The sequence below is a fragment of the Pecten maximus genome, chromosome 11 (assembly GCF_902652985.1).
Source record: "Pecten maximus chromosome 11, xPecMax1.1, whole genome shotgun sequence".
Lineage (NCBI taxonomy): Eukaryota > Metazoa > Mollusca > Bivalvia > Pectinida > Pectinidae > Pecten > Pecten maximus.
Window position 1 is genome coordinate 31,424,467 of NC_047025.1, and position 19,128 is coordinate 31,443,594.

The window sequence follows — 19,128 nt, forward strand, 5'->3', positions numbered from 1 at the left end:
ATATGTGATGAACGGACAGTGTTCATGAAAATATGGAATGTACTGTGGTTTAGTAACGATGTTTTGATGCTGTTTCAAGGAAACGCCAAGGATGCTTCTTGAAACCAACGAGATGTTTTTTTCTTGTAGCGTCAGTAATGGTGTTTACTTATCTAAACTGCATTAACGTTTTGTGTACATTTTTGTTTTGAACATTGTTTTGATCTATGTCTATCCCAGGTTTATTCATCAATTGGTTCAAAGTATATTTCACGTTCAGAAAACACCAACATACAACGTAAAAGTTACTCTCTCTAAAAATTGAGGACAAAAATACAAACAAAATATAGATTCGCTAAAGACCCTTGAAAAAGAACAAGTAGCATAAGACCAGGTGTCCCGAAAGGGAGCGTCTTCGGCTTCATCAATAACACCCGACTTGAATATCTTAAGTCAAATAAGTGTAGTCGCATCCTAAAAACGAAGACTGATGTGTTGACAACGGAACCACCATACATATGGTTAAAGAGTATATCGAGCACGTCTGACTTCATACCGCACAAGAAAATATCATATTTCCAATTCATATCATGGTCTTCATCAAACCTGCAACTATAAACACCATGTGCTTTAAGTTTTTCCGTCAGTATTCAAGTGAATCTTGAAAAAAGATAACACGACAATGACTATATAATTTACAGGGGCATATAAGCACCGTAGAATTGGAAAAAATTAACGATTGGGAAATTGAAATATTCATACTTATCATACATCTTAGTTTAAATGTTCACTGTTGATAACGTTGTAAGTAAAGATCCAGGTAAGCGGCAGATGTTGAAGGGCTTTTAACGTCCTTGATTTCAGGTTTAAATTCAGGGTATACCCGACCGACAAGGTCGATAAAGTTTTTGTAATTTAAAGATAACGCATCGTTAATATACCTATAGGTGAAATTGACAAACTTAGAAAGGTCTCTGTTACCAAGTAGGAAGGAGGAGCAGAAAATAAGCAATTGGGAAACTGAAATCATTACGTTTATCATACAGCTTTGTTTTCCGCCGTCCCTGTTGATTATGTTGTAAAATCAAACGCTCTTAGGAGTTCTTCAAAACAATGATAATTAAACATTTATTTAGGTCTTCTTTATTTTCTCTGCTGAGCTTTCAAACTTTTGGCCACAAATATCTCTGACGAGTCGTCAAAGGGACGGAACAGTTGTGTGATATAGTAATATATTGATATTTCAGCACACACTGTATCGGTACTTAATTGATATTTAGAGGTGTTTTTAAATCTTAAATGTCTTTTTTACAGTACCATATATATAGATAGCTTCTATTTGCAAAAATAAAAGATAATCTTACCAAATATCATGTTAACAATTTTTTACGGGAAAATATTGGTATAAGAAATGGTCATTAAGATGAACTTTGCAGACGCACAGAATATCACACCAAAGAGGTGTCTAGTTGTTTCAAATATTTACCATAACGCAATTATTGTTTCGACTCCAGATATTTTCTGTTTCGGTTTGTATATTTTTTATCTTGTATCTTAAACGATACCTCATCAATCTACTTTTCTATATTATAGTGCTATCATGAATTGTTCGGAGCACGAGGACCAGCCTGTCGTCATGGTTTGTCAGACAGAAATGTGAGACCTGTTTGGTTTGTGTCAACTGTATAGCTGGAGCACACAATAAACATGCACTGTCAACCCTGGTAAAGGTCGGGAAAAATGGAAAAGAAACGCCTCCAGGGCATATCCACGGCAAATATCAAATGCCTGGAAAACCAAAAAGAGAAACTAGAACGTATAAAGAACATGAAACACCAGACACGAGAATCTATTAAGACAGTACAAACATTACAAGAGAGGTTGGGGCTGATTCTTCTCACTGACGACTGGATAAAGATTATCCTGGAAGGGAAGGAAACGAAAACGAAACCAACCATAGAAGATCTCACTACACTTCCTGGCACATCAACATCAACCGACGTTGAACAAGCATCAGATTGTGTGGGTAGCGTCTACAGGCACAAATCACTGGAAACAGTCTCTTCTATTCCCCTCTCAAATAACTACAGTATCACATGTATTGCTCCTGTTAAAGAGAACAGTTTCTGGGCTATAATAAATAAAGAAATTCAGATGTGCAAGAAACAAGGAATCATTAAAAATATCAGATATGGAACACAAATTCGTGGAATAGCCATTACAGTGTCTGATAAATTACTGGCAACATGCACTGATGACAAATGTGTGAAGAAGATCACATCTGAAGGTAAACAGCTACATAGTTTTAGTACAGATCCTCTGATACCTAACCAACTATGTGTTGCAAGTAATGGTGACATTTTAGTTACGCTCGTTTCCTCGTTTGAGGATCCAATTCCGGAGACAGTTGGAGTAGTGAGTCGGTACACACCACAGGGAAAGAGGATGATCACGTTTGAGAGGGACCGATTTGGTAACACTATATGTCCTAAGTATGTAGCTGCTAGCCGAGTCTCTGACATGGTAGTGGTAACAACACACACTAACAACGATAGTGATGGCTGGTTTTATGGTCACGTGATGGTGATGACTGGGGACCTACAGGTGAAGTTTCGGTACCTCGGCGATGGCCAGTTCATATCTGGTGACCAACAGTTTCACCAAGAAAGTTCCACCAAGCACTTCAGTCCTGGTATCGACAGTAAGGACCACATCATACTTGGGGACATCAAATCAGGTAGTGTAGAGATTATAGACAAACATGGACACAGACTTCAGTGTCTGGGGCAGGTCGATGGGATTAGTTACCTCACCGTTTCTATTGACGATCAGTTGTGGGTTGGACTGACCACGGGTCAAGTGCAGGTATACAAGTACACGTGAATCTAAACTTACCAGAAGCTGTTGTATCACGGTACATAAGTGCTTGTGTACTCCTAATCGGAAATCTACATTCAGTGAAGAATTCATATTCATTTACGTTTTCAGCACGGGTAGGAATAGATGATTATTTATATAGATTTAGTATTAATATAGATAGATTATTTAAAAGGGATAATACTAGCGAAGAAAAAGAAACGCAAGTTTATTTTCGATAGTTATTATTCTACATGATTCTTTGATGATGTGTGCATGGTGTGGGTTTCTCGATTATTTCATCTTCACTGAATACATTATGATGCTTTTTGTTGTCCTATCACAATCGCTGTTAGCGTAAATACCGTTAAAACAAGGATGCCCTACGTCGTTTCCTGATCCAAATCGGTAGCTTATGTGGCTATCCCTGGCACAGTCGCAGCTCTTATTCTCCTTAACATTGATGGGTGTTTAACCCCTGAGGGATATTCCACTCCTTAATAAGGACCTATGTGAGTTGAGCGACGTTATATGGGACATCGACGTGCTTTCTAACCCTTCTGTCTAGCTCCTCCAACAAATGCTCGATTTGGGACATATTTGGAGTGTGTGTTGGTCAATCAAGAACTGGAATGTTGTTTAAAACCAGAAAGTCACAACAAACCCTAGCAACATGGGGCATCGCTTTGTCTTGCTGCAACGTAAGGTTACGTTGATGGATAAGAGGAAGAACGTGTGGCCTCAAGACCTCATTCCGATATATTACTGCTGTAAGATTACTATCGATAACCACGAGAGGTGTTTTCATGCCTTGATATATCCCTGACCTTACCGAAACAGACCATCCACCGAATCTGTCGCTTTCCGTTACGCAAGCATCTGAATATCGCTCACCACGACGTCGATAGACACGTTGTCGTCCATCTGACATGTACAGCGTAAAGCCAGACTCATCCGTGAACAACACGTGTCTCCAATGGGCCAAACGAAAGCCGATGAGGTGCAAGCAGCCACTACATTCCACGTTGACGCCGCCTCTGCGTAAGTGGCGGACCGACATAGGGACGTCGTGTCCTTAAATAAAACTCCGGCAACCGATTTCTAACCAATCTTGATGGTTGGTTGACACAGTGTTAACACGCTTAACTTTCACCAAGGCGGCCGGGGTTCGATTTCCCGATCGGACGTGAAAAGGTATGAGGTCACCTGCCCGGCCACGTTGGGTTTCCCCAGGTACTCCGGTTTCCTCCCACAGCAAGACACCTCGCGCGCTTCTATCTGTGCCAAAAATCGTGATTAATATAAGCTGGTATAACTTATTTCGCAATGGTTGTAAAATAAATAAAGTTGACATTTTTGACCGATCTTGGACAAAACTGGCCGACTATGAGTGCCGACAACTTGACGTGCCGTCGCCGTCTGAAATCGGTTACGGAGGTTCGAGAATCGTACACCTCTATCTTGACGTCACGACGTAATGCGCGGGCGTCCACTCCTGGGACGGTCACCCCATCTCCTTGTGACTCTGATACGCCCAACTTAACGGGATATTGTTGTCTCATGTACACCATATAATGCGAATGCCCCTACAGTATCAGGGCAATGGCCCTACCCCTATCGACTTCACTCAAACGCAACATTTTGCTGTGCCATCGCTTCCAGAAGAAATGTTTTGTAACTGCTCTGTGCTGTTCCAATGAGTACCCCAGATGAACGCTTTCTTCGAAAATCTGCTGAAAGCTACAGCGTCGAGCAGGGTCACGGTCCACTGAATTTTAACGGGAGAACATTTTCACAATTCACGGAGTTAGCTCAGTGTGACATTTATTATTTAATTGAATTTAGAAGACGTGTCTAAAAGTTATATTAGAAAAACCGAACTTCCTTTCCTTTTTTCCGCTATTATATATGTATTCATCGGGGGTTTTTTGTTTTTTTTTTAATCCTATGAAACAGAACGTAATGTTGTTTGCTTTAATAAACATCATCGATAGAAAAAAAATAGGCAAGGAATCACGATAAATATACAATTAGAAGTCCAGAAGACAAGATGATTTCTCATGTAAAGGATACTTCAGTGTTATATAGGAATATTTCGTATGTTGACGCTATATTAGTGTTATCTTTAATAGTGTTATTAACATTTGAATATAATTTGAAACATAACGGACATGTTCTTAACTTAAGAATAAGTGTAAAAAGTTTATTCAAGGAAACCTACGTTCTATTTCGACCAATCGGGTTTGAGGGATCAGTTCAAACACAATACTAGTGTCACCGGTCAGTTCAAGATCAGATAGCTGACAATCAGTATATACAATTCAAGCTTCGAATTTTTTTGAATAGCTTGAATTTTTTCGAATGACAAGCACAATATGAAATATGATGTATAAGATGCAAATGAGTTAATGCAATTGTGTGAAAATATGATAAGCGTGATTCATTGAGTATTACTACATTATTGACAAAATGTTATTATTATTCATGCTTTAGTTATTTATTATAATTTGTTAAATGTATTATCTGCGAGGAAACTGAATGTCTTTTTGACATGTTTACGGACGAATGCTTATTTTGATACGGAATAAACACATGAAACGGAGAATTAATCGTGTATGTGATAATTTCTACATATGACACAGACAAAAGTGATTGCAAGACACGGCCGGTAAAACCCTTAAATGACTATATTAGAAAAAATTAAATGATGGTTCGTTCGTTAACCAAGATTTTTAGTTTATATAGATAAAGGCAAACACTGACAGTTATATTCCAGATACTGAGTAAAAACCCTTACCTTGTCCAATTACTGAAGATTTGTTTTTATATCTCATCTAAATTAGGATACATTTTCAGACGGGAAACCCTTGTGGTAATTGAGCATTTTATTCCACTTTGATGAGTTGAAGAGCAGACCTGTGAAACGAAGAAGTGCTATCAATAAATACAAAAACTGAAACTATTACATTATGCAATGTTTGAATATCAACAAAACTTATATATCTACGCAACACCTGGGGGTTCAGGTATACTCATACATCAAAACATTCACTTTTATCAATAACTTTCGTCTAAAACATTAATAAACTTCATAAGTTGAACAATTGTAGTTTATTTATGCATAAAAAGTACTAACCAATATTAGTCGATATTGTATACAAAAAAGTAGCTTAAAATTCAAGATGAGCAAACCGAAGACTGTTCCATTTTCCTGATGTCAAAACAACGTTTTGCATAAGTATGTGTTTGTGTCAGTAGAAAGAGCATCGGGTAACTGGTCTCCCAACACTATTTATATCATATATGTATTTTCTTTGTTTAAAATGAACTACGCGACTTCTCGAAAACGAAATGCTAGCTTATCAGTGAAATGTTTCCGTCTGATTTCTTATTAGACTCTCATTCGCAACAGCAATCCCGATCCTAAAGTTAGAGGACGCACTTATCCTCTTGTTATGAGGGTATTTTCCTTCAAAAATAGCAGGAGGATAAGTAGTAGTTTTGTGAATTATACACAGCGTCCCTTCTTCTCCAAACACAAATGGAGTTTTCAAAATTTTCCCAATTGCTGAGTGTTGATTGCCTACGTTTAAAATTCAAGACATGGATTCGAGAGACGGTGTTTTAAGAAAAGCTTAGAAAAGTTTAATAACGTCATCATGATCTGAATTAGAAATATTTGAAAATTTTCATATATGGTACGAAGATTGAAATGTTGGATACTTGTTAATATGATTGGCCATAGTTTTATTATTACTTCTTACTCCAGGAAATCCTTCCTCTTAAATATTTCTAACGCGAAACATTACAAGATTTAAGGATAGTTCCTTAACTACGATTTCCCCTGAAATCTGATAACGTTTTCTTTTGCAGTTTTCTAAGTTAGGAAAGTTGAAACCAGGGCTGGACGGTTTTGTTTGTCCTCATCTTGTTCTCATTTTGAGATCGTGCATTACCTGGATTAGAACTAGATTGACATTAAAGGTATCGTCGGTGAAGCAGAAAGTAGCTTCCCAGAACACCTGATGCCATTTTAAAATCGTTCTAAGATTGCTGTGTAAACATTTTGGTTCCTATATTGTCCCTTCTATCTTTCCGGAATTACAGCGTTAGGTGGACCTTCGGTAACATGTTGGTATTCTTTCGTTGATTATATCAAAAACAACAGAGATTACCATAAAATTAGGACAAAGTACAAAGGACAAAGACTTGTAGACCTTTGAAAAAGTGTTACGATGGAATGTACAAAACGAATAGGAATAAAATATGAAGTAATGAATAAAACTACATACAGAGATAATTATATGATGATCATTATGATCATAAACACTCGGATACGTTATTCTTTTCGATGAAATAATATGCTCATTAAAAGAAAATATCAAAATCTATCTCAACGATTTACATTGCGCTACTTTAATGGTTTACCGTGGATTAAATCAGCAGATAGGACGTAATTTTCAATGACGATTTTTCTGTAAATAATAACGATCAATACATGTAATCTTAAATCTATAGTATCACAATTCAATTATAGTCAATGCAGAGTAACTCAATAAAAATCTTACATTTAAAAATCGTGTTGATAGATATTTACATCGACAAGAGGTGTATATTGCTTAAAACATGTGTACCGTTGTATATAGTTTGAGAACATTTTCACAATTCACGGAGTTAGCTCAGTGTGACATGTATTATGTAATTGAATTTAGAAGACGTGTCTAAAAGTTATATTAGAAAAACCGAACTTCCTTTCCTTTTTTCCGCTATTATATATGTATTCATCGGGTTTTTTTTGTTTTTTTTTTAATCCTATGAAACAGAACGTAATGTTGTTTGCTTTAATAAACATCAACGATAGAAAAAAAATAGGCAAGGAATCACGATAAATATACAATTAGAAGTCCAGAAGACAAGATAATTTCTCATGTAAAGGATACTTCAGTGTTATATAGGAATATTTCGTATGTTGACGCTATATTAGTGTTATCTTTAATAGTGTTATTAACATTTGAATATAATTTGAAACATTACGGACATGTTCTTAAATTAAGAATAAGTGTAAAAAGTTTATTCAAGGAAACCTACGTTCCATTTCGACCAATCGGGTTTGAGGGGTCAGTTCAAACACAATACTAGTGTCACCGGTCAGTTCAAGATCAGATAGCTGACGATCAACATATACAATTCAAGCTTCGAATTTTTTTGAATAGCTTGAATTTTTTCGAATGACAAGCACAATAAGAAATATGATGTATAAGATGCAAATGAGTTAATGCAATTGTGTGAAAATATGATAAGCGTGATTCATTGAGTATTACTACATTATTGACAAAATGTTATTATTATTCATTCTTTAGTTATTTATCATAATTTGTTAAATGTATTATCTGCGAGGAAACTGAAGGTCTTTTTGACATGTTTACAGACGAATGCTTATTTTGATACGGAATAAACACATGAAACGGAGTCATCGTGTATGTGATAATTTCTACATATGATACGGACAAAAGTGATTACAAGACATGGCCGGTAAAACCCTTAAATGACTATATTAGAAAAAATTAAAAGATGGTTCGTTCGTTTAACCAAGTTTTTTAGTTTATATAGATAAAGGCAAACACTGACCGTTATACTCCAGATACTGAGTAAAAACCCTTACCTTGTCCAATTACTGAAGATTTGTTTTTATATCTCATCTAAATTAGGATACATTTTCAGACGGGAAACCCTTGTGGTAATTGAGCATTTTATTCCACTTTGATGAGTTGAAGAGCAGACCTGTGAAACGAAGAAGTGCTATCAATAAATACAAAAACTGAAACTATTACATTATGCAATGTTTGAATATCAACAAAACTTATATATCTACGCAACACCTGGGGGTTCAGGTATACTCATACATCAAAACATTCACTTTTATCAATAACTTTCGTCTAAAACATTAATAAACTTCATTAGTTGAACAATTGTAGTTTATTTATGCATAAAAAGTACTAATCCAATATTAGTCGATATTGCATACAAAAGTAGCTTAAGATTCAACATGAGTAAACGGAAGGCTGTTTTCCATTTTCCTGATGTCAAAACAACAATTTGCACAAGTACGTGTTTGTGTCAGTAGATAGAGCATCCGATAACTTGTGTCCCAACACCATATATATTATGTATTTTCTTTGTTTAAAATTAACTACCAGACTTCCCGAAGACGAAATGCTAGCTTATCAGTGAAATGTTTTTTTCCGTCTGATTTCTTATTAGACTCTCATTCGCAACAGCAATCCCGATTCTAAACTTAGATGACGCACTCATACTCTTGTTATGAGGGTATTTTTCTTCAGGAAAAACATATGGCATTTTCAGAATTTCCCCAATAACTGAGTGTTGATTTCTGCTTACGTCAAAAATTCAAGACATGGATTCGAGAGACGTGTTTTAAGAAAAGCTTAGAGGATCTTTATATCGTTATCATGATCTTAATTGAAAATATCTAAAATTTTCCGTATGTGGTACGAAGATTGAAATATTGGATACTTGTTAATATGCCTGGCCATAGTTTTATCATTGCTTCTTACTCAAGGAAATCCTTCCTCTTAAAATATTTCTAACGCCAAACATTACAAGATTTAAGGATAGTTCCTAAACTACGACTTTCCCTGAAATCTAATAACGTTTTCTTTTGCAGTTTTCTAAGTTAGGAAAGTTGAAACCGGGGCTGGACAGTTTAGTTTGTCATCATCTTGTTCTCATTTTGAGATCGTGCATTACCTGGATTAGAACTAGATTGACATTATCGGTGTCGTCGATGAAGCAGAAAATAGCTTCCCAAAACACCCGATGCCATTTTAAAATCGTTCAAAGATTGCTGTGTAAACATTTTTGTTCCTATCTTGTCCCTTCTATCTTGCCGGAATTACAGCGTTAGGTGGACCTTAGGTAACATGTTGGTATTCTTTCGTTGATTATATCAAAAACAACAGAGATTACCATAAAATTAGGACAAAGTACAAAGGACAAAGACTTGTAGACATTTTGAAAAAGCGTTACGATGGAATGTACAAAACGAATAGAAGTAAAATATGAAGTAATGAATAAAACTACATACAGAGATAATTATATGATGATCATTATGATCATAAACACTCGGATACGTTATTCTTTTCGATGAAATAATATGTTCATTAAAAGAAAATATCAAAATCTAAAGTATGAAAGAAACTACATTATATTATCTCAACGATTTACATTGCACTGTTTTAATGGTTTACCGTGGGTTAAATCACCAGATTGGACGTAATTAATTACGATCAGTACATATAATCTAAATCTATAGTATCAATATTCAATTATAGTCAATGCAGAGTTATTCAATAAAAATCTTACATTTAAACATCGTGTTGATATATTTTACAGGTACGTCGACAAGACAAGAGGTGTATATTACTTCAAACATGTGTACCGTTGTATATAGTTTGACCTCGACATTGGGACATAATACCCTCTCGGGTGTAGTTGGACTTTAATTCTGTACTCTATTTATGGAAGGGTATGTTTTCGCAGGAAGTAGTAGGAAATATCATTTGTTTATATCTACAATAGAGAAGACAAACACAGGTAAGTCAAAACATTTAAGTGAATGTTTCCATCAACTGCTACAAAACAAATGATCACCATAGTTTTACTATAGTTCAGGAAAACAACATTCAAGTCTCAAGTTGTATACGAGGGGAACAACACACCTACCAAAGCTAAGGTAAATGTCCGATGTTTGTCAGTAGAGTAACTTCACGATAGCATAGCGATGGTGACATAATACATGTCTAGTCGTAGGTAAGCAACATATAACCCATGCAAACACTACCTCACGTAATCTTAGGTGTATTTGTCAGTTTATAATACTCCGGAAAGGGGGAGGGGGTATATGGGATATGGAGTACCATTAACTATCGTCTAGTATTCACATACAAGATAACACAGGGGTCTATAAGAGCTTTGTACTTTTTCTTTATGTAGCTTCACCTCAGGTATAGATAACTGTACTTTTCAGTACAGTAATGTTCGACAAGGAGGCTATGGTATAATGACATTTCATTCCAAAGCCAAAATTAAATGCTTATTGTCCGCTTCCTTCAACAAGACCATACAAAGACAAATTGTTCGTAAAATTCACTATTCTTTATATAAATAAATTGAATTCTTGATATAAAATACATATTTTCTGATATAAGAATAACATCTTGAATAGCATCTTGCTACTACCTATTAAATATAAAAATAAAAATATGCTATGATATCAGAAAATCAGAAAAATTATTAATAAAGAGTAGGACATTGTCTAATAAATTTCCGATTTCGAAAAAAGAAAGGATTTGAGTTTATAGTATATGTACCAAAAATGAATTTTTCATATAAAAAATCATTAGCTTTCGGTGATATCAAAACTTCGAACTTTTGAAAAAAAAATCATAATTTGATCAATTTTTTTCTGATGTCAACACTGCATATCAAATCATCCCCTATTGTTCGTAGGCAATCCAGATAAGCATGGTTACGAAAAAAAAACGATCTAGGTACGTCTAGTTATACCGATTCCATTTATGTTGATCCTTAAACACTTACTGGTTGTCTGTCTCCACTGTTTATCGTCTCGGTAAATACTAGAACCATTCAATCATAGTAAAACATGTACATACAAATATCCCGCCTTGTCTTACCTTGTCAAAGGCTTATCTAAAGTCATGGATATCATTCTACTCCAGTCCATTTGTGAGGAAATTCAACTAAAACATAAAATGAATACCTATAAAACATTTTCATGAATCTTTTGAAAAAAAATGACTGGTTCTAAAAATCATTTAAAACTTGTATCTATCATATTTCTCAGGTAGATAAAGCCAAAAATTAAAAAATTAAATGGTCCATAATTATTTGACTAGCCACTTTCAACACAATGATCCTGATACATGTATCCCACATTATCATGTTCATATCATGCAGCTAGCAAGTAATAGATTTATCTATGTTACACAAGAACTCTCGCACGTAAATGTAAGGGTTCCTGGCGTTTCCCTGTGTTTTGGCATATTCGCCGTTCCTGTTAAAGGTGTATATCGATAACCAATTTATATTTGAATCCTTCCACGTTTAAATTGATGTACTGACCTTGTGGTATTTCATTTTTCTATACTACAGGGCCATCATGAAGTGCTCGTTGCACAAAGACCAGACCGTAATCATGGTTTGTCAAAGGCAGGAATGTGAAACTTGTTTGGTCTGTGTTCTCTGTATAGCGGGACCACATAAAGGACATGAGATGACAACTCTGGAGGAGGTCGGAAAATCAGTGAAGATACTACTCCAGGAAGAGTCCAAGGCAACCATCAAATATCTCGAAGATCAGAATAAGCAACTGAAACGTATTAAGAGGATGGAACAGGTAAATGACCAAAAACAGAAGAGCGTCCATAAATTGATGGAAGCACAAGGTCAACAGATGCACGAATATGTGGATAAAGTCATAAACCATATGACTTCCCAGTTTAACAATAAGTATGAACGACGCCTGAAAGAGTTGAAGAGCATATATCAAAAGACAAAAGATTCCAGTGAGACAATACAAACATCACAAGAGAGGCTGAAACAGATTCTAGAAACAGACGACTGGATACAAATCATCCAGGAAGGGAGGAAAACAATGACAGTTCCCATAGTAGAAGATCTCCCCGAGGATACCACACCAGAAGTAAGAGTAGAGGAAATCAACAAGACTCTTGTTACCGGGATCCTGTCCGCTCTACAGCAATGCCAGCCTCAGACTACAAGTTCACCCAGTGAAGCCGAAGTTGTTGAACACACATCAGATTTTGAGGGAACCATCTACAGACACAAAACATTAAAATCAGTTTCTTGTATAACGATTTCACCAGACTACATATCAAGCGTTGCTCCAGGTAAAAATGATACATTTTGGGTTATAATAAACAAGGAAATGAAATTCTGCAACAAACAAGGAATTGTTAACAACACTATCAGAAATGAAACGAAGATTCGTGGGATAGCTATTAAAGAGTTTGATCAGGTACTTACAACATGTCCTGATGGGAAATGTGTAAAGAAGATCACATCTGGGGGTAAACAGTTACACAGTTTTAGTACAGACCCATTGACGCCTAACCGATTATGCGTTGCAAGTAACGGTGACATTTTAGTCACGCTCGTTTCCTCGTTTGAGGATCCAATTCCGGAGACAGTTGGAGTAGTGAGTCGGTACACACCACAGGGAAAGAGGATGATCACGTTTGAGAGGGACCGATTTGGTAACACCATATGTCCTAAGTATGTAGCTGCCAGCCGAATCTCTGACATGGTAGTAGTAACTTCTATCACAAATCAAAGTAGTGATAATTACTTCAATGGTCACGTGATAGTGATGACTGGGGACCTACAGGTGAAATTCCGGTACCTCAGTGATGGCCAGGTCATTCCTGGTGACCAGCAGTATCACCAAGACATTTCCACCAAGCACTTCAGTCTTGGTATCGACAGTATGGACAATATCATACTTGGGGACATCAAATCAGGTAGTGTAGAGATTATAGACAAACATGGACGCAGACTTCAGTGTCTGGGGCAGGTCGATGGACTGAACGACCTTACCGTTTCTATTGACGACCAGTTATGGATAGGAAAAAAGGCAGGACAAGTGGAGGTATTTAAGTATATGTAAATCTAAGAACATCCTTACTATAAGTGTTGTAAATTCGAATGTATACCCTGTCATATATTTAATTAAGAAAGCAACACGTGCTTCATATTCTAGATTGCACTTCTGGTGGAAACGTCTTAACTCTTTAAAATTCAAAATGTTAAACGCTCGTTTTAGTGCCTATTTCTGAAAAATGACACTTGCAAGTGATCGGAACTGCCCCACGTAGGTTTCGAACTTGCAACCCATTGGTTGAGGGCTAGTGATAAGTGCCGGGCACCACTCGGCCCCCTCTATGTTTTAAAGTCTGGTGGTATCAATTGTACCATAGTTTACCTACAAATAGTGAGTGTTTCTCTTGTCATATACAATGTTATGTTGTTTGTAACTTTCTCGTACCCCTTGGATTTTCACCGGACGGATATCTCTAGGCTTGCTTGGTAAAGCAGTTCGCATAATTAACGCAATGAAGCTAATTAAACGCCGAGATTCACCAAGTCAAGGCGTCATGAAGAAAGAAACCGTAAACACAGAATAGTGTTTTAGTTTCACCTTTACTTTCCCGCCATAGACTTTCCTTTCAAAATTTCTTTTTTTCTTGTGTGTAGATGAACTACTATATAACTACCGCTTTACTAACAATGATTAACTGTTATCTGGTTGAGTTTGGTCAACTTATGAAGGATAGAGTAAGATCTATCATAGAGAGCAGACTGAAGGACGAAAACCAAGGCAGGAACAACCATGAGACAACCACCAAGTATTAGTAGAAGATATACATTGTATGGAGGTAACCAAGAGACACTCCAGTATGGTGGGCTAAAAAAGAATGAGATTAAGGGGCACCTAAACAGCAAATCCAACCAAAACAGTTGATATTTTACAAGGCTATACATCCCTACTAGGGTGCAATTTAATAGAAGTAACTTGATAAAATTTTGATATGAATCATGTCAAACTGTGGGCCTTGCTGTTGACATTCAATTTGTTCAGTACTTCGTAAATTTCAACAAAACATGAGAAAAATGCATGTTTCAGGGGGACATAATTAACTCATTTGTATTGCATTTATTGTGCAAAACAGTCATGGCGTTTTGCTAACAAGGGTCTAAAGCACAAAATAGGAGCATTGGTTTGACTAGATTGGACTTTATGATATGTATTAACACTGATTTTATTTAGACCTTGAAATGCAAATGGCGGTTGTGAATAATATCACACAATTATTATAAAAAGGTATTTCAAACGTCAACAAGAGCTGTTGGAGAACAGCATAGATCGTCTCGCAAATGTTTGTCAATAAATAATTAAAATATATTAATTGGAATGGTTTGCAAATTGCATTAATAATATTTATATTGTTTACTTGATCAGATTATGCTTTGTGAATTCATGCAATTTTCAAAACCATACCAATTTATATATATATGAATTATTTATTGACAAACATTCGGGAGACAAGCTATGCTGTTGTAGATTAAATGAATATATTAAATACAAATGTAATTGCTTTTGGACATATTTCTTCAATTTTTTGCCAAAATATTATCCTAATGAGAGTTGTCTCCCTTGAAAAATGTGGACCGGTATAAATTGTCTATTGTGAGCATTTTCACATTGTTTTATTTTCAGTTTCACCCAAAGAAGGGATAGTGTAACTCCATAGGGACTCTTTTACCAAATATCAGCACCCTAGTACAATCATAAAGTGATGTGTTAAATAGCTTTCAACATTTGCACAATTTTTTTTTTTTTAAATGTGTTTTTTCCAAAAAAATATTTCAGTTTAACTCCGGCAAGGGATAGTTTAACCCCCACAGGGAACCTAATACCATGTATTACTATGCCTTTCAACACTCACAATATAAACTTAACACAAAGTCCAAAGATTTAAAAACAAAAACAAAAAAACACAGATTTAAAAAGGAAAAATCCAATTTTGTTTTTTAAAGTTTTACTCCAGGAAGGGACTGTCTTACTCCATAGGGACTCTATTGCCAAATATCAGCACCCTAGTACAATTATAAAGTGATGTATTAATACCTTTCAACACTTGCACCAAAAACTTAACGCAGAAATATTCTAAGTCCAAAAATTTGAAAATTCTGGTTTTTACCCCCAAAAATCTTTTAGTTTAACTCCGGCAGGGAATAGTTTAACCCAAGAGGGAGTTTATTACCAATTATCAGCACCCTAGTACAATTATAAAGTGATGTATTAATACCTTTCAACACTTGCACCAAAAACTTGACGCAGAAATATTCTAAGTCCAAAAATTTGAAAATTCTGGTTTTTCCTCAAAAAATCTTTAAGTTTAACTCTGGCAGGGGATAGTCTAACCCCAGAGGGACTCTATTACCAATTATCAGCACCCTAGTACAATTATATAGTGATGTATTAATACCTTTCAACACTTGCACCAAAAATTTTCAAAAATCTGTTTTTTTTCCAAAAAATCTTTTAGTTTAACTCCGGCAGGGGATAGTTTGACCCCCATAAAATTTAACATTTGGAAAACCAACGCCGACGCCGGAGTGACGACATAAGCTCTCACTCTTCTTCGAAGAGACGAGCTAAAAATGCTCATATTAGATACAATAGAGAACTCAAGATATGGCAGGAAGACTGACTTTAGGAAGAAATGTTCATCCGTTGAGTTTGGGGTAAAAGATATATATTTCTGAAAAAGGCCCAAAACTCATCAGTTTGACAATTTGTCTTAAAAAGTTCATTCTTACTATAATCAGATGTCTTAAAAGTATGATATAGGAGTATTTTTAATGGCTGAAATGCCTCCCTTTATGCCATATTTGTGTAATATCATCCACAGCCGCCATTTGCATTTCAAGGTCAAAACAAAATATGTGTTTATACGTACATAGTCAAATCCGGTCAAACAAATGCTCCTACCCTGTGCTATGGACACTTGTGAGCATGACAGCTGGGCTGTTTTTCAGGTTTAGTTATTTTTGTGACTTAGAATTATTCTATGCTATATAGATGACCCTTAAGAGAAGGTATAGTGAAATTTTAACTATTTTCTATGTGAAGTACACTAGGCTGGAACTACAACACAAGCAGAACTGATATTCTACGTATGAAAGACAATTCTTGTACCGACCTTGTATCATTGTAAAGACGAGGAATCAAAGGAAGCAGTCGGTATTGGTAAAAGAGAATTGTGCTTATGTGAACACACAAAATTTATAGAGCACGGATATACTTAACTGCATAAAGGCATTCATGCACATGTGCTTTACATTCTTTAATAATTCAATAAAGAAAGATATGAAATTTGGTGTTGTTAAATTAATTTGAGATGTATCTAAGTCTTTAATTTGTAGTGAATGGTACTAATATAATGTGTCTTGTACCATACTGTGGAAGCCAAGCATGCCGAGACATACCAAAACAAGAGGCCCAGGGGCCTTAACGGTCATCTGACTCTAAATTAAAACCCTTATATTATTGCAGTATGTATTCTCTGTAGCAAGTATATAGTGGCACTGTTGGCCATGGTGGCCATCTTGGATTTCTGACCGACCCAATAAATAACAACACTTGGTCTGGATCATATAAGGATAATTTCTGGTAAGTTAGAGCTGAATCCCACTGGTGGAATTTGAGAAGAAGTTTGAAATAGGCATTGTTCAGGAAAACCATGATTGCACAATCATGTTACAAAATGGCCGCCATGGCTGCCATGTCAAAATTTTTGCGAGGCCGAAAAAATAACAGCACTTTGTTTGCACTCCTTCCTTAACATCCTCACTCATTTCCAGCTCAATGGCACCAGTGGAACTGGAGAAGTTTAAAATGTCTTTTTCAAGATGGTGGCCATCTTGGATTTCAGACCAATCCAAAAAATAACAACACTTGGTCAGGATCCTCTCGGGAACATTTCAGGCAAGTTTCAGCTCAATAGCACTGGTGGGACTCGAGAAGACGTTTAAAATGTGTTTTTCAAGATGGCAGATATGGTGGCCATCTTTGATTTCGGATCAATCCAAAAAATAACAACACTTGGTCGGGATAATATCGGGATCATTTCAGGCAAGTTTCAGCTCAATAGCACTGGTGGAACTTGAGAAGAAGTTTAAAATGTGTTTTCAAAATGGCGGCCATCTTGGATTTCGGACCGACCCGAAAAATAACAACACTTGGTCAGGACCATCACACTAGTGGAACTTGAGAAGATTGAAATGTGAAAAGTTTACGGACGGCGGACGACGACGGACGAAGCACGATGGCTATAAGTCATCCTGACCCTTTGGGTCAGATGAACTAACAAGACAGAGAGATATTGGTGTGGCTTGAATGGGCAGCTGAGTAGACTACAAGCTGTTGTGTAAGGCATTAAAAGGAGAGCATAGTGACTGATTAACACTGGTCACCAAATCTGTTTTTGTTTGGAGTTGGCTGTCCAACATTCAAGAAAGGCTGGACTCGGCTTACAAGAAATTAATTTACCTTTTATGTAACTGTTTTGCAACGGAAAGCATCCTAACAAAATTTTATAATCTGACACATCAAATTCTGTGCATATGTATGATTTCAGAAATAACAATACTGAATTTCAATACAATTTAATATTCCATTGATTCATTACATCACAAAAAAAGTATAAAACAATAAAACAATATTACAAACTATGCATACACAGTAATGTCTAGCTACCTCAAGAAGATACTGCCTCCTTTAAACAAACTAGTAGTGCTTGAACTAAGTTCTGATAGCTTAAATTACAGATGTATATATGTGAAGAAATAACCGTGGTCCCATACTTGCAGTACAGTGGAAATAGTCTAACTTTAACCTGCCAACAAAGTAATATACAAAAACTATAGATACAGTGAGTTCCCATCTCTCTGTTCATTACATAAAGGACAGCCTCACGATTTAACTGACAAAAGGTCTAATGGGCCTGTATCACTCAACAGCTACTGGGCCATTTTAGTTCATTTTTGTCCAAAAAATTGGACTAGTTGGACCAGAATTGTTCGTCTATGAAAGAAGGTCTGACCTGTTGTCAACGACTTTCAAGGCCTGCATTAATATCTGCAGATATTTCCAAGAGAAATTCCTGAAAAATTACCTTTAAAAACAGATTAACCGGTCGGTCCACATAAAGGAACATGCCCCTGGTCTAACTTCTGTCACATATAAAATGTGTCCAGGTAACAAACTTGACCTTTGTTAGAATATATGCTCGCATTATGTTGCTGATTTTACTTTTTCAAACCTACATGCTTATTCCATGTAAAGGTTTTCACACATTTAAACCCTACAGCCTTGAATGTAAATGAAGATTAGAATTAACTTAACAAGTATTCCCTCTACAGGTCAATTATCATGCAGGATTTTCAAAAATATATTTGAACCCTGTGACATTATTTCACAACTCAAAAGTAAACTTCCTTTTTAGTAATCCTAGCATTCAACAAATCAAATAGCACAAACCTAGTCCTTTTGGTTATGCAGAAGATTTTGATGCATTTGTTGGTAATATGACCTGGAAAAATGTACCAAACCAATTTGAAAAGCATCACAGCTTTCATTATCCAGCATGTCTATGCCGAAATCAGTCA

General features: G+C 35.9%; 2 protein-coding genes across 2 annotated transcripts; both read left to right on the forward strand.

The window, feature by feature from the left end:
* The first annotated feature begins 1,567 nt into the window (after positions 1 to 1,567).
* LOC117337821 lies at positions 1,568 to 5,437 on the forward strand. Its single transcript, XM_033898943.1, has one exon. It carries the CDS (start codon positions 1,720 to 1,722, stop codon positions 2,860 to 2,862), a length of 1,143 nt encoding a protein of 380 aa, XP_033754834.1. The 5' UTR covers positions 1,568 to 1,719; the 3' UTR covers positions 2,863 to 5,437.
* Positions 5,438 to 10,253: 4,816 nt separating this feature from the next.
* Positions 10,254 to 14,483, forward strand: LOC117338247. The gene is made up of 2 exons (XM_033899517.1): positions 10,254 to 10,449; positions 12,028 to 14,483. The coding sequence occupies exon 2, from the start codon at positions 12,035 to 12,037 to the stop codon at positions 13,559 to 13,561; it is 1,527 nt and encodes a 508-aa protein (XP_033755408.1). The 5' UTR covers positions 10,254 to 10,449; positions 12,028 to 12,034; the 3' UTR covers positions 13,562 to 14,483.
* Positions 14,484 to 19,128: the final 4,645 nt, after the last annotated feature.

Excerpts from the sequence above, each read along its gene's own strand:
- LOC117338247 (XM_033899517.1), top strand. The coding sequence starts at position 12,035 with ATGAAGTGCTCGTTGCACAAAGACCAGACCGTAATCATGGTTTGTCAA.
- LOC117337821 (XM_033898943.1), top strand. The coding sequence starts at position 1,720 with ATGGAAAAGAAACGCCTCCAGGGCATATCCACGGCAAATATCAAATGC.